Below are 16,565 nucleotides of genomic sequence, written 5' to 3' on the forward strand. Positions count from 1 at the left end.
TTGTCCATCTGTACCGTGAAGCGCATTCCAATCAACTTTGCTGCATTTGGCTTGAATCTGGGCTGACAGCATAGCTCTAAACACTGCAGAATTCATCCGGCTGCTTCTGTCACATCATCAATAAACACCAATGACTCAGTGCCACTTGAAGCCATGGCAGCCCATGCCATCACACTGCCTTTACCATGTTTTACAGGTGGCGACGTGGGCTTTGGATCATGAGCTGTTCCAAGCCTTCTCCACACTTTTTTCTTCCCGACATTCTGTTACAGATTAATCTTAGTTTCTTTTATCCAAAAAATTCTTTTCCAGAACTGGTCTGGATGTTTTTTTTTGCAAAGTCTAATCTGGCTTTTCTATTCTTAATGCTTATGAATGGTTTGCACCTTGTGGTGAACCCTCTGTATTGGCTCTCGTGAAGTCTTCTCTTGATTGTAGACTTTGACAATGATATGCCCACCTCCTGGAGCATAGTTAGGCCCTGTTCACAGTTGAGCATTTTTTAGCTCGTAAAACGCTCATCTCTGAAGCCTCAAACCGCCCAACAAGCAAAATCCCATTCATTTCAATGGTCCCTGTTCACATAAAGTATGAGTGTTTTGTCGCCTGAAGCAAAACGCCTGAAGTTCAAAAAATTACATGAGCTTCTTTTTTGGCAGATAAGTGTTTTAGTTAAATGTCTGAAAAAAACACTCCCCCCCCCCCCCCCCAAAAAAAACAAAAAAACAAAAAGGCCTGAAAACAATACGCTCAGGTGTGAATGGAGTCTAAATCAATTCCTCTGCAATGGGTTTCCAGTACCCAGAACAGACCCATGTTGGAATCACTCCATATTACTGATTCCTTCCCTCCTGCTCTTTTGGTTTTTAAAAAAAAAAGTATGTAGACTCTACTTTGGGGGGGGGGGGGGGGACACAAATGCAAAAACAACAATCACAATCTTTTTGTATTGACCTGGCTCAAGGGCTTATTCAATAAACTGAAATAAGCTGACTCTAGCAGCAATTCAGTGAATAATACTCATATGCCCTATTTAATCCAAATATTCTATATTTAGTGACCATGCAGTATCCTGCCAAACTACGCCTGTTGTATCAAATGTAGTAACAGCAAAATTAATAATGACGGTATACTGGACAGCCACTGAAATATCTAGTGAATATTTAAAATGAACAGACACACCAAGAGCAGTTTTTATAAAAAGCATAAAACAAAACCTTAACATTAAAATCTATCATAAACATTACACAAAATACCATGACTTAAACATAAATGTTGAAAGAAAGGGGTGCGCTGATTTGGTGAAAGCCTGCAACCAGATTATGTAAAGTGTGAATGTTTTAGGTGATGGTGCGCTTTTCTAAATTAGTGAAAAATGATATATTAACAATATATGAAATCAATATAAGGGTGAATACCCAATGTGTGTCACAGTGCTTATGTGAATAAAGTGTTGTAAAACAAAATCTTCAAAAAACATTAAATGTGACAATAAACAAATAATGCACAAGAACTAAAGTCCAGTTAATAGAGTGATCCAAAAAATTGGAAAATGGTGGAAAAAGTCCAAATAATAAATCTTGTGATGATTATGGTGTTCCCTCCACCTGGTGAAATGCCTCCTTACCTGGCGGAAAGAAGGTAAGTGCCTGATAATGATGTTTCCTATGAAAGTAAAGCCAATATCCTAATTCCACCTCCACACGTGCACGATCACACTGGTGATAAGTAAATACAAGCCTCTTACCAGATGTAAGAGACAATCAAGCCTCTAAAGTATCAAATGATACTATGGACATGAGGATGCTTCCTTTACACTGTAGATGGATGGATGGCTCCCACTTTCTTCCCTCTGTACAAACCACGTGAGTCTCCTACTCTCTTGGGGTGATAAAGTATACTCCCCACGATGTTCCAGTGCACATGAAAGTATAAATGGGACTAATAGTGCATTACCATGATAAACAATTTATTAGGTATACAGACTTGCACTTACAGTTGTGTTGAACGAATGCGAGCAGAAAATCATAAAATGACAGGCTGAGGATCTCTATGTGCATCGGGTCCCATGACTTAAACATACACTCCTATTCCCAATATCCCAAAATATCAAATAATACTTGGCAATACTTACGTAGTTGGAACATCAACAGCGTACACTGGATCGCTGGAGGAACAGGACAATAAGAAATCCTAGCTGCATGCTTAGGCTGGCCATACACTATACAATTTTCTTGTTCAACTTTCCTTTAGATTTACCAAAACCATGTAATATAGGGTCAAACCTAAACACTTTCAATTTGTATGCAATCAGGCAGGCCCTTGCACTACATAGTTAAAGGTAAATCTAAAGGAAATTGAATAAGAAAATTGTATAGTGTATGGCCAGCCTTAGTCTTTGCACAGCTCCAAAAAACAGACTATTCCTCATGCCATGGACTCTTTTTATAGTCCTGTATACCAAAAACCACCCACAGGATGTAATCATTCCTCTTGACAACTCGCAGGTCATTTTGTGAGTGAGGTCATCAGCACATAGTTACACTTCCCCCCACAACCACATGGTCTATTGGATATGCGTCAGCCATCTTTAAATACACAACATCAAAAGCTCACTAAACCACCTGTGGGTGAGAGATATTATCACACATGTATGGGAATATTTGTCATGAATCAGTTAAAAATCTCCACAACCGATACAAGCACTTAAAGACTAAGCCTTTTTTTTTACATTTGCTTACAAGTTAAAATCTGTGTTTTTTGCTAGGAAATTACTTAGAACCCCCCAAACATATATTTATTTTAGCAGAGACCCTAGAGAATAAAATGGCAGTCCTTGCAATATTTTATGTCACGCTGTATTTGCGCAGCGGTCTTTCAAACACAATTTTTTGGGAAAAAAATACATTTTAATTAAATAAAAAAAAAAACTAAATAGTTAAGTTGGGCCAATTTGTTTGTATAATGTGAAAGATGATGTTATGCTGAGAATCTTGAGAGAATCCGGATCTTTATTCTAAGCAAACAGTCATGATTCTCATTTTATCCAAAATCGTGCAGCTCTAGTTCACAGCAATAGATTCCAAATGCAAATACCACACTAAAGGGCCATGCACTCGATAAGAAAATTGGAAGTAATTTAGTCTGACAAACGATCTGCTTATTTTTTCGGATCTTTAGTATAGTGCTTTTGAGAGCCGATTGTGAATGTTCGGACAACAAAACTGAATGCTCAGGCTATAAAATGTTTGTTGTACATCAACACAACGTCCGATTTTCATTTAATTGGTATAGTTTTCGTCCAAAAAAAAAAAAAAAAAAAAGCGTAAAAGGAAGACTAAGCCTCTTTCATAAGGAAAGAATACATACAAAACAATTCAGCACATTACATCGCTTCTGAAGTTGAATACTGTCATGCAAGAATTTTCGTATGAAAGTACCCTCTTCACTTTCAATATGAGACTAGCATTCAACAAAAAACGGACAAAATTCATTCAATAATCTGATCATGTGTACAAGGCTTTAGAATCAACTCCAGAACTTTTACTTGCTTAATTGATGAAAAAAAAAAGAGTAGCCCACACCTGGCCATGACATAGCTTTTGATTCAATTGTCCAATTACTTTTGCTCCCTTGAAAAAGGGGGATGGCTATTCTTAGGAGCTGTAATTTTTAAACCCTTCTTCTGATTTGGATATACATACCCTCAAATTAAACCTGAGTGTGCACTTTCAGCCCATACTCATTATATAACTATAGCCTGAATATGTTTTGGTAAATACCTGAAAAAAAACTAAAATTTTAAAAAATCTAAATTTATATGGACCTAACTGTAAATGTATGGATCCACTGCGCTACCCTTCAGGCTGGATTTACACTTGAATAGGATGCGGCTCACTACAGGGGTCCAGTGCATCCCTGTTCTCTGTTCGGGTCTGTTCTCACAAATTGGGCCTGAAACAAAGTCAAAATTGCACAGGATCCCTGTGCAATCCACTCCGCAGCCAACATGGAGATGTGTGAACCGGCTCCATTGAGAGCCGGGCACACTCTCCCATCACGCAAATTGGTTGCGTGGGAAACCCCGCATCCAATTTGCACTAGCGTAAACCCAGACTTAAAAATATGAGTGGGTAAGGGTAGGGAATATGGTGCTGCCAAATGAGTAATGGGTAATAAAGCAAATGAACTCTAGTATATCAAGAGGGTGGTATGCTAAATATATAAATATTATGCTTTATGCCCGCATATAAATTAGTTATAAAAGTGTGCACCACAACAATAAATAATACAATTGAGAAAATGCATTAAAAAATCGCTAACAAACCTAGATGAATATGCAGTAATAAGATCATAAAGTGCTTAGTGACATTGTCTGGTTTTGTAACTCCCAGTAGAGTGATTTTATGGCATAAGGTGCAAACAGATATGATAGTGACTCTAGTGGCTTGAGGGAGGTGTAGTAGAAAACATAACCTTAAATAAAAAATGCCAATAATAAATACATAAAAATATATAAAAATTGTTAGATAGTGTTAACCAAAAAGTGGAGACACAAATAAATATATATATCTCCATTGGTAAATGATAAAAAGTGATTGGTGCGGTGGTGTAGTAGGTATAAATAATAAGGATAAAGTGCAAGGTGGACTATATTAGATAAATAAGTGCATAAGGGGTTAATAAGGTGCAAGTAATCTTATGCACAGTGAAAGTGAAACAATGCTCGGTGCATAAATCATAAATTAATGTCCATAAATGGTGGTGCTCAATCTTCATGCAGCAATCCCAAATCTCTTATTAAAAAGGAGGGTGCCCAGGGTGGTTATAGAGTAGATTGCACTCACCAGATGTAATCCTTGAATGTTTCCACATTTTTATTTCAAACTTCGAATGCTAAAGAATTATTCTGCTTTCCTTCTTCATTTTTTTTAAATACATTTTCTTGTTTTGGAAGTAGTAGTGGTAAAAGTGGTTATGTTTTCTTGCTGTAAAAAGAGTAGTTTTGTTAGCAGTTGTGACAAGGTAAGGTAAGGGTACAACAATTTGATATATTGCACCAAAGAAGTAATGCAAACCTCTTCTATCATTTTCCCTTGTAGGATGTTGAAAATATTTTTAGTCGAATCATTGATATTCATGAACTAAGTGTAAAGCTTCTGGGCCTTATTGAGGACACCGTAGAAATGACAGATGAAGGCAGTCCTCATCCTTTAGTAGGCAGCTGCTTTGAAGACCTAGCGGAGGTGAGTTCTGGGACAAGCTGGTTAGTGTTTTCATTTCCATGGGGTTCTGTATTGATTTATTTAACTAATTTACTTTATATCCTCACGTTGTAAATAAACTTCTGACCACTATCTTGTGTAGTAAAAATGTAATTCAAGTTTATTGGCCATATATATGTGACATTTTAGCAACAGAAGGAAAGTGCTAGAATATATTTATACCATTTTGATCATTTGGGCAAAGAAGCTGGTTATTTGGTAATTCCCTAACTAAACCCACTGATGCAATCTTGCAAAAAGCCAAGCTCTTCTAAATATACACACGCTTTAAGTAAAAAAAAACTGTCTTAAGTACAGCCTAATACCTTACATTCTCCCCTGCAATCATTAATGTTAACAGAGTTCAGCCTTATGTGTGAAAATAAAAAAATTCCAGTTTTTCTCCCTTTATTTTGCAGTATTCAGTGCTGTCACATGACTTCATTCCCTCTTCCTGCTGAGTCCAAGAGCAGCAAGTGGGTGTGGTTACTGAAAGCTAGTGACATCACTTCCAGGGAGGGGCACTGTTCCTGTGTAGCCAGTGGGTGTATACAGAATGGGAGGAGCTGATCATAGGCTCCCGCCCAGTGTTCTCTCATCAGTAAGAGGGTGCATTGTGCATCCTAAGGGGCTGTGCACATATACAGTATAGCTGTGCTGGGCTGTGAATGAAGACTACCATCGGAGAAGGAAGCTGGACACAGAGGGAGGGGGGACTGTCAGTGTAGCTGGAAGTGCTCTGTGGTCTCAGCTCACAGTCTACAATGATCATAGTACAGGCCAACCACACTAAGTTTACGTTTCCACTAGTGCGACTAATCAATGGCACCCGTTCCCATCTATGCAACTTTGAAAATCAGCTTCCTTGAAAAGGTACCTGCACTACTTTAATGCAACTTTTGATGCAACTTTGATCCAGAGTGTAAAGTTGGATCAAAGTCGCACTCTAAATCGCAATAGTTGAAACTTAGACTAAAGCTCCGTTTCCACTAGTGCGACTTGTCATGCGACTTTGGACACAGTCGCATGACAAGTCAGCCTATTTATTTAAATAGCACCCGTTCCCATCTATACGACTTTGAAAAGGTACTTGCACTACTTTGATGCGACTTTAATCCAGAGAGTGTAAAGTTGCATAAAAGTTGCACTCTAAATCAAAATAGTGGAAACGTAGACTAAAGGCCGGCTTCCACAAGTGTGACTTGTCATGCGGCTTTGGACACAGTCGCAAGACAAGTCACAGCCCATTTATTTCAACGGCACCCGTTCCCATCTATGCGGCTTTGAAAGATACTTGCATTACTTTGATGCGACTTTGATCCAGAGTGTAAAGTTGGATCAAAGTCACACTCCATTTCCACTATTGCAACTTGTAATGCGACTTTGGACACACAAAGTCGCATTACAAGTTACAGCCAATTGATTTCAATGGCACCCGTTCCCATCTATGCGCCTTTGAAAAGGTACTTGCACTACTTTGATGCAACGTTTGATGCGACTGTGATCCAGAGTGTACAGTTGGATTAAAGTCGCATAAAAATCATAAAAAAAATTAAAGCGCCCTGTCCCTCCGAGCTCACGCCCAGAATCGAACGCATACGCAAGTCGAGCCAACATATGTAAACAATGTTCAAACCACACATGTGAGGTATCACCATGATCGTTAGAGCAAGAGCAATAATTCTAGCCCTTCTCTGTAACTCTAAACTGATAACCTGACGATAAACTTTCGTCTATGGAAATTTTTATTACCAATGTAGTTTTTTTAAATGCAGTGAAATTTATTTTTTCCAAAACAATTGCATTTGAAAGACTGCTGCGCCAATACCGCGTGACAAAAAAAATATCGCAACAACCACCATTTTATTTTTCAGTGTCTTTGCTAAAAAAATATATATAATGTTTGGGGGTTCAAAGTCATTTTCTAGTAAAAAATTCTGATTTTTAACTTGTAAACAACAAGTGTCAGAAATAGGCCTGGTCCTTAAGTGGTTAAATATTATGGAAACAATAGGAAAAGCTTTTTTCTTAATTTTTTTTTTTTCAGCATCTTAGTAGATGCCCCCTACTTATTCGTTTATGATAGTGCAGTGTTAATTTTGACGTCCGATTTTAATTTAGTTTGTCATAGTTTTTGACTAAAATAATACCATTTTAGTTTTACTTGTATCTTAGTCATCTGAATTGTTATAGTCCTCTTTTAGTCGACAAAAGTAGTGTTAATTTAAGTCAAGGAAAATATTTTAACACTGGTCAGAAGGCTATTATTTCCCAGCTAGACATTTACTTACAAGATATGGCACGTTAGTTCTGATGCTCAAAAAATCCAATTGCATCCAAAGTGTGTAAGGGTTAGAATCTTTGTCAGGTTTTTGTGTATGTCAACAATAGTAGACAAAGAAATATCCTTAAAGCGGAGTTCCGGGCACAAAATCGATATTTTTTTTTTGTGCCCGCCCGCTTCTACACCTTCACCTGAAAAGGAATTGGATAGTTAGGTTTTTTTTTTTTTATTTACTCACCTTGTAATTGAAGATCGAATATACTCACCTAGTCTTCACTTCCTCCCTCTGTGCTGAGGCTCAGTCGTCTCTTCCGGGCTTGCACTGATTCCTGGGAGCTGAACGTCATCGCTCCCAGGAATCAATGCGACGGCACCGGCCCCGCTCGTCACTTCCGGAACCGGAAGTGACGAGAGGGGCCGGTGCAGGCGCATTCTGGGAGAAGAAGACGCGGAAGAAGACGCCGAAGAGGACCGCGCCGGCTTCAGCTGCCCACAAGAGAGATGGAAACGCTGTGGAAGAAATTTTATAAGTGAGTATTTCTTCTAAAAGGTAAGTGCGAACTGGGACAGATCAGAGGCTAGCCATTGTGGAATGTACTAGCCCTGACTGTCCCGGGGGTATGTTTGTTGAAAAATGATTTCTGTGCCCGGAAATCCGCTTTAAGGTGGAAAGAACAGTTGGACATAGTAGATACATAGTTGGTTGAATTAAGACACTGGTACAGCCATTTGAATCTATGTCTGTGATTGTTATATGAATAATGCCGGCACACAAAAAGGCTTCCTCCAAGTAAAATTCTTCCAGCATGGATAGCGGTGATAAATTCTGACGCGTTTTGGCTTTACGCCTTCCTCCTAGCATGTCTGTGATTGTATCACTACCATGTTCAGTATTCCTTGCATTGTGTTTGCTAAGAAACACTTTTTAAAGATTTTTGAGTTTATCTACATTCCCTGCTGATACCACCAACTTCATTGTGTTGGACTCTCGTCCAACTTCATTGTGTTGGACTCTCGTCCAACTTCATTGTGTGGCCACGTGTCTTTAGAGACCCGGTTTAAAGGTTTGTGGTGGTTAAAAAAACAAATGCATAGTTATCTCAATGCTGCAGCACCACTGTGATGTCTCCTGCCAAAAGCCCCTTTATCAGGACTATACATATTATTAAAAAGAATAAAATAATGGTAAACAAAACATCACAGTTGTAGGTGAGATGTAAAAAGGCATACATATACAATGGAAAATGGATGCTGAAAATTGTTAAAGATTTAAGGCCCGTACACACGTAGCGATTGTCGGCCGTAAATATTCGGCCGCCGAACGATCGGCCGATTGTCGGCTTGTTAGTATGATGCTTCCGACAACCGACTGCGACTTTTCGGCCGAACAGAATCGGGTGTGCAGGCTATAAAATTTTTGTTGGCCGTCACCAGAACGGCCAATTGTTCGCCAGTCAGTACAGAATGTGGCTGACTAACAGCAGATGAGCAAGACTGGGCATGCTCAGAGAAGAAAAAACACACGGAAAGTTAACCATCACATGGCATCACTTCTGCAGTTGGCTGTTGTTGGCCGACAAAATTCGTGTGCAGTCTTTAGCACTTTTCAACCGACAGGACAGCACCGGACAAAAGACGGCCGATCGTTCGGTACGTGTGTACGGGGCTTTACGGTCATCTACTATACAGACATTCCCTAATCAAATCAAGGCGATAGGTAAATTTATCTAGTGAAGCAGAATACAAACTTACAAAATGTGAGAAGTACATATGTCTGAACAGGAATGCTAAAAGTAGTTACAGCATTTTTTCCAAAATGTCTCAAGTCCTATAATACTATTTCACACATACAGTATCTCACAAAAGTTAGTACACTCCTCACATTTTTGTAAATATTTTATTCTATCTTTTCATGTGACAATATTAAAGAAAAAACTCTTTGCTACAATGTAAAGTAGTGAGTGTACATCTTGTATAACAGTCCAAATTTGCTGTCCCCTCAAAATACCTTTACACACAGCCATTAATATCTAAACCGCTGGCACCAAAAGTGAGTACACCCCTGAGTTAAAAGGGCCAAATTGGTCCCAAAGTGTCAATATTTTGTGTGGCCACCATTATTTTCCAGCATTGCCCTAACCCTCTTGGGCATTGAGTTCACCAGAGCTTCACAGGTTGCCACTGGAGTCCTCTTTCACTCCTCCATGACAAAATCACAGAGCTGGTGGATGTTAGGGTGTTTTCACACTTGGTGCGATTGCCTGGTCCGAACCCGAGTTCGATTGCTCCCCCTCCCCCCGATGGACTGTGTTCACATTTTATTTTTGTATCTGAACCGCGGTACGATTGTGTCATCAAGCTGCAGCCGGCGCGTACTCATGTTGCTTGGCAACCGCTGTAAACGAGAAGGTGCCAAAATAGATAGAATTGCTCGCTTTGGTACGATTGTGTTCTCATCCGCAGTGAACCGTACTGGAGTTCACATGAACTTTACCCCAGACCACCCTTTTTAAGTGGACTCGGGTACGGTTCGCGGGTACGCACCCGAGTTAAAAGACAGTGTTCACATCATCAAAAAGAACCGAATTCTGACGTCAATCGAACCCGGGTGCGCACCAAAAGTGGTAGTGTGAAAATGCCCTTAGAGACCTTGCACTCCTCCACCTTCCGTTTGAGGATGCCCCACAGATGCTCAATAGGGTTTAGGTCTGGAGACATGCTTGGCCAGTCCATCACCTTTAAAATCAGCTTCTTTAGCAAGAAAGTGGTCGTCTTAGAGGTATTTTTGGGGTCGTTATCATGTTGGAATACTGCCCTTGCGACCCAGTCTCCGAAGGGAGGGGATCATGCTCTGCTTCAGTATGTCACAGTACATGTTGGCATTCATAATTCCCTCAACACTCATGCAGCCCCAGACCATGACACTCCCACCACCGTGCTTGACTGTAGGCAAGACACCCTTGTCTTTGTACTCCTCACCTGGTTGCCGCCACACACACTTGACACCATCTGATTTAAATAAGTTTATCTTGGTCTCATCAGACCACAGGACATAGTTCCAGTAATCCATGTCCTTAGTCTGCTTATCATCAGCAAACTGTTTGCGGGCTTTCTTGTGCATCATCTTTAGAAGAGGCTTCCTTCTGGGACAACAGCAATGCAGACCAATTTGATGCAGTGTGCGGCATATGGTCTGAGCACTTAAAGTCTGACCCCCCCACCCCTTCAACCTTTGCAGCAATGCTGGTAGCACTCATATGTCTATTTCCAAAAGACAACCTCTGGATATGATGCTGAGCACGTGCACTCAACTTGTTTGGTCGACCATGGTGAGGCCTGTTCTGAGTGGAACCTGTCCTGTTAAACCGCTGTATGGTCTTGGCCACCGTGCTGCAGCTCAGTTTCAGGGTCTTGACAATCTTCTCATAGCCTAGGCCTTTTTTATGTAGAGCAGCAATTTTTTTTTTCAGATCCTCAGAGTGCCATGATGTGCTATGTTGAACTTCCAGTAACCAGTATGAGAGTGAGAGTGATAACGCCAAATTGAGCACACCTGCTCCCCATTCACACCTGAGACCTTGTAACACTAACGAGTCACATGACACCTGGGGAGGGAAAATGGCTAATTGAGCCCAATTTGGACATTTTGACTTAGTAGTGTACTCACTTTTGTTGCCAGTGGTTTAGACATTAATGGCTGTGTGTTGAGTTATTTTGAGGGGACAGCAAATCTACACTGTTATACAAGCTGTACACTCACTACTTTAAATAAAATATTTACAAAAATGTGAGGGGTGTACTCACTTTTGTGAGATACTATAGCTATAACTTACCTAGTCAGAAACTACAGTTCATAGAAGTGATCAATCCCTTGCTATAGAATACAAATAATAAGTAACTGCACTGCCTAAATTCCCTCTAACAATCTGCCAAAAACAATTTGATATCTCACACACTAATGTAATATACAGTTTGTCTCTTCATATGTGCATCAAAGACAATCTTTAAAGAAGTATGGTCTATGATAAAAACAAATATTTATGCTGACCAAGGTGGACACAGCATTAATCTGATGCTGCATCTGTCCCCCTCCGGCTCTACACTGAGAACTGAGCAATCAAACACTGCTCCACACGCGCTGGGCTGTGGAGGGGGCAGGAGGTGCCGGTTTAGGCTCTCAGCAGATCGCTGAGAAGGTGAACCAGCTGTTAGTCCGTTTCTGTGCGACTAGACCGGCTCTGTGACGTCTTTTTTTCGACAGAGTTTCAGCCTGCTGTCATCTGAAACCAGATCACAGGAGTGCAGAATGAACTGCACTCCTGTATCTATAGGAGAGGTATAACCAAAATAGCTTTGGCTATAGTTCTCCTTTTAATAATTCTGCAAGCTTTTCTTTTACAAATTTGCTCCCTACTTTTCACCTTTTAAAGAGGAAATAAAGCTTCCTCTGTAACTTGTACCTATAGGTAAGCCTATGATCAGGCTTACCTATAGGTAGTGTAAATAACTCCTAAACATGTACCGTTTAGGAGATATTTACTTTGCATGCAGCCAGTGACATCACTGGTGCAAGCGCTCTGAAAGGAATGGCTGCCCATGCCGTTCCTTCAGAGCCCTGTGCCTTGAACGACATGCTCATGCGTGGGAGTGACGTCATCGTGGCTCTGGCTAATCAGATGGATGGATTGGAGGGAGCAAACTCAGAAGGAAGAGGTCTGAACATGTCCTCCATGTCACCAGTGAGCGGGCGGCGCTGCGGGGACTTAGTTCTAAGGTAAGTATTTCATAATGAGCTAGTATGCAATGCATACTAGTTCATTATGCCTTTGTCTTTCAGGTTTTTATTAATTTTTTATTTTTTGTCTGAGATTTACAACCTTTTACCTGTTCTTGTATAACAAGCTGGACAGGCACTAACTGATGTTACAGAAAGGTAATTAGGGTTAATAGAGAACTCCTTTGATCATCTATTTATAAGCGTGATTCATTCCTTTAATCTACAGGGTCAGCAAGCTGGATCTCATATAAGGATTTCCAGGGAGAAATACAAGGCAAAGATCATATTGCGTACACCGTTTTTTAATAAATTTATAAAAACAACAATAAAAGGCTGTTTTTCACTTGCTTGGTAATAGTGCTTACAGCACTATATTTGCTCTGGTATACCACATTTAATAGAATACATTCATTTTTCTTGGATCTGCATCTGGTATAAATTATACCTCAAACTGATCTCTCACCAGTCAACATCACAGGGGTTTGTAGCTTCCTCAACCAGTGTATCATTAAATAAGACCTTCTATGATCAACAGTGCCATGTTACCCTTCTGGTTCCAACTGCAAACCTCTCTTCACATCCATACTTGACATATATTCTGCCACCCATGTGACCAGTCACACAAATCATATGTACTGATTTAGTGGCTGGAAGTAATTACAAACCTTCAACACCCACTCGACCGCAAGTGTTACTATAGAAAAGACACACTATTTTTTATATTCTCTCACACAACTATAGCTGCACATTAGAGCACACACCCCTTCAGGTGGAAATCCTTCAGAAATCCTCACAGTAACAGCACAGGTGCAGGCTCAATGTGCAAGCCATATAGAACAAAAAGTATGTCTGGACAGCTGCACTCCAATACAAATATTTATTGAAAAGAAGCTAAAAATACCACAGCATACAGAGGTGTGGATCAGCTGACGCGTTTCACACTACTAACAGTGCTTAATCATAAAAAAAACTGAAAAAGTGGAACCTCCCACTGAAGTGATGTGAAATTTAAATATTATATACAGTGGTGATCGAAAGTTTGGGCACCCCAGGTAAACATTTGTATTACTGTGCATAAAGAAGCCAAGGAAAGATGGAAACATATCCAAAATGCATCAAATTACAGATTAGACATTCTTATAATATGTCAACAAATGTTAGATTTTATTTCCATCATCGACACTCAAAATAGTGAAAGGGTGGATAGTGGTCCTTAATGAGTCCTCACGTGGCCCCAAAGATAGATACTGCTCATGGTGCAGTATGTATATAAAACATCACTCTTTATTAAACATAAATCATGCACTCACAACTTTAAGGATGGCTTAAGCGTATCTGTGGGCTGTTCCCTTCCAAAAAGATGGCCGCCATGTCCTCCCTCTGGCGCGATGACGTCACACGCCTGGTTACCCGCCCCTTATAAGCAAGAAGATTTGTTCAGCAAATTTTGTCACTATTGTGATGGAATTTTTTGCACTGGAAGAATTTTTTGCACTTTATCAATTAATGGACTTGATGTAATATATATATATATATATATATATATATATATATAAATAAAAATATAAATTTCTCTTACGTCCTCCGACAGTCGCCACCTCCTCTAAGTCATCACTATTGGGTATTGTCATCTGCTCCGCAGGAGCAGCTAGGCATATAGACTTAGTTAAAAACAAAAGGCATTTGCATGTATACACCCCTGGGGGCTGTCCCATCTGGTCAATACCCCCCTGCAGTGTCCACTCCCAACTCAGTTTTAATTTGCCTAGCATCAGGAGTAGTTAGGCTTTCCCTGTGCTGGGGCTTCGGTCTCAGCCTATCTTCTTTTTATTTGATTTTCTTGGAAAATGTCAGTTTTTCTTTATTTACTAGCTGTTTATTTGGTCAGCTTTAGTTTTTAGTCGACTCTTCGGACGAAGATGGACATGCGGTGCTGGGATTCGGACTGGCTGCCCTGGTTCACCAGGGCACAGAGGGTCAGATGGACCCCCAGCCCGCCATCGAGCGTTCAGCTATGGTTCCCCCTGGCGTTATGAACGACCCATCCCTGTTCGCTACAGGGATGCAGCTGTGAGGTGGCTACTTCACTGGACGCATCTGCGACTTAGCAGTGCAATGTCCCTGGCAAATGGCATTCCCTGTCAGATGAGGACAGCGGCTTTCCGTTCTGTGAGGCTCCCCACGCCATCGGGTACAGGTAAGTGCTTCTGTGTGGGGCCTCTGTGTGGGGTGGCAGTCCTGGTTGCTGTGTCTTCCCCATGTCTGTGCCTTGTGTGATCACCTGCTGCGATCCCTGCGGGGTTCGCTTGTACATGCGCTGCGGCGCTGTGTGTGTTTGAGGGGCCCCCTTCCCTTGGTCACTTAGGCGTTTGGGGGTGCAGACTGTGTAAGGACCGCGGCGGGGTGTCACTGCGCGGTCCGCCATTTTTTACACACTGGGCATGTGAGATTCTTTATGGGCACAATCTACATGCTGAATTGGCGCCAATAGCCGCCATTTTTGCGGTGACCGATCGCTCGGTTCGGCCGCATGTCGGCGGCCATTTTGGTGGAGTCTCCCATATGTTCCTATGGGGCAGCCATTTTCCCTGGGTCATGCAGCAGATAGTTCAGCCTACTTTCACAGCACTTCCTCTTTCCTCTGAAGCAGGACAGCGGTGGCAACACTCTGCGGGGGCTCTGCAGGTTATTGCTCTCAATATATCTCTGTACTGTCGCTTCTGGCTCAGTTTTGTCTCCTTCCTGTTTGGGGGTCTTTTTCTATCTTTATAGCTGGAGCGGTAGGCTGCGCACTCGCATCGCTTTTAAAGGGACAGCACCTAATTCTTGCACTGTCTGTTTTTTTCTCACTTGAGCATGGATTCTCGAGATAGCAAAGTTCCACCAGCTTTGGTGGAGGCCCCCGATTCTCCTGTGGCCCCTCTGAGACCTGATTTAGCCGCTGTAGTGGCGACTTTGGGGTCCAATAGGAAAATGCTGATGGCTGAACGTGCTGCTCGTCAGGGACCCAGATGGTCGCTCTCCTCTGATTCAGATGGTGATATGGCTGCTGCGGCTGCGAGCGTGCCCTTTTCAGGGTCCCGCTCCTACTTGGACCCCTTGGGGTCTGAGGGGGAGGCTGTGATGGATGGGGTTGATGCCCCCTCCCCGGGGTCGCCTGCAGAGCGGGCGACCGACGCATTGATTGTGTCTGTTAGGGACACCTTACATTTGGAAGAGGGGCCCTGTCCTCCTGGCGTTGTGTCCCCGTTTGGGACCCACGGGGCCCGCAAGTCTGCGCAGGTTTTTCCCTGCCCAGAAGAATTACATGATACTGTTAATGAACAGTGCTGCACGTTGCAACGTCCATTCCTGGTACCTAGTCGGTTTGGGTTGCGTTATCCCTTTGATCCGGCTACGGAATCACGATGGCGTGTGCCGCCACAGGTGGATCACGCTGTGGCCGTGCTGAACGCGTCTACCTTGGTTCCTGATGAGGATGCCCCGGTATTCCGGGGCCCCACGGACCGGCGGTTGGAGTCCCTATCTCGCCATTCCTATACAGTGGCGGGTTCGTTGCTCAAACCTGTTTTCGCGTCCGTTCTGGTGGCTCAGGCGGCTGCTGATTGGACTAAGATGCTTAAGCGCAATCTTGTGTCTTCTGGTGTTGCACCTGCCCGGCTGGAATTGTGGATCAAATCCTCTGAGGAGTAATGTACTTGTGTGATGCAGCCTTGGCTGAGGCCCCTTAGTGGCTCGCCTCTCTAGTGTCGCGGTGCTTCAGCGGCGACTGTTATGGCTGCAGGGCTGGTCGGCCGACCGGGCCTCCAGGGAAACGGTTGCTGACCTTCCCTATGCTGGCTCTCGCCTTTTTGGCGAGGCTTTGGACACCCTGTTTTCAGGTGTCACGGGGGGCATGAGCTCTATGCTGCCCCAGAACCCGAAGTCCAAGTCCTTTCGAGGCAGGCGGGGTTCTGCGTCTGGTTCTACTAGGGGGTCCTTTCGTGCCTTTCGGGCCCATCCCAAGGGCAAGACCTTCCAGGCCCAGGGCACCCGGAAGAAGCCCTGGGCAGGTGAGCAGGAGTCCGGCAACGCCGGCTCGACTGGTCCGTCCGCTTCTACCTGAAGGGGCGCCCTCACCCGTTTCAGGGGTGGGGGGACGTTTGCACGATTTCCTCCGGCCTTGGCTGACTTGGCTATCGGACTGGTGGGTCTAGGAAATCGTTCCATCGGGTTTCCGGATCTAATTCCTTTCCCGGCC

General features: G+C 42.5%; 1 protein-coding gene across 1 annotated transcript in view; it reads left to right on the forward strand.

Annotated features, from left to right (window-relative positions):
* Nucleotides 1-16,565, forward strand: part of SOS1 (SOS Ras/Rac guanine nucleotide exchange factor 1) — a 628,878-nt gene that overhangs the window by 182,595 nt on the left and 429,718 nt on the right. The window contains exon 6 of the mRNA XM_082249445.1: nt 5,103-5,246. Coding sequence (XP_082105571.1) covers nt 5,103-5,246 — 144 coding nt within the window. The remainder of the gene's footprint in view (nt 1-5,102; nt 5,247-16,565) is intronic.

This window comes from Pelophylax lessonae, assembly GCF_965119305.1.
Source record: "Pelophylax lessonae genome assembly, chromosome: 3".
Classification (NCBI taxonomy): domain Eukaryota; kingdom Metazoa; phylum Chordata; class Amphibia; order Anura; family Ranidae; genus Pelophylax; species Pelophylax lessonae.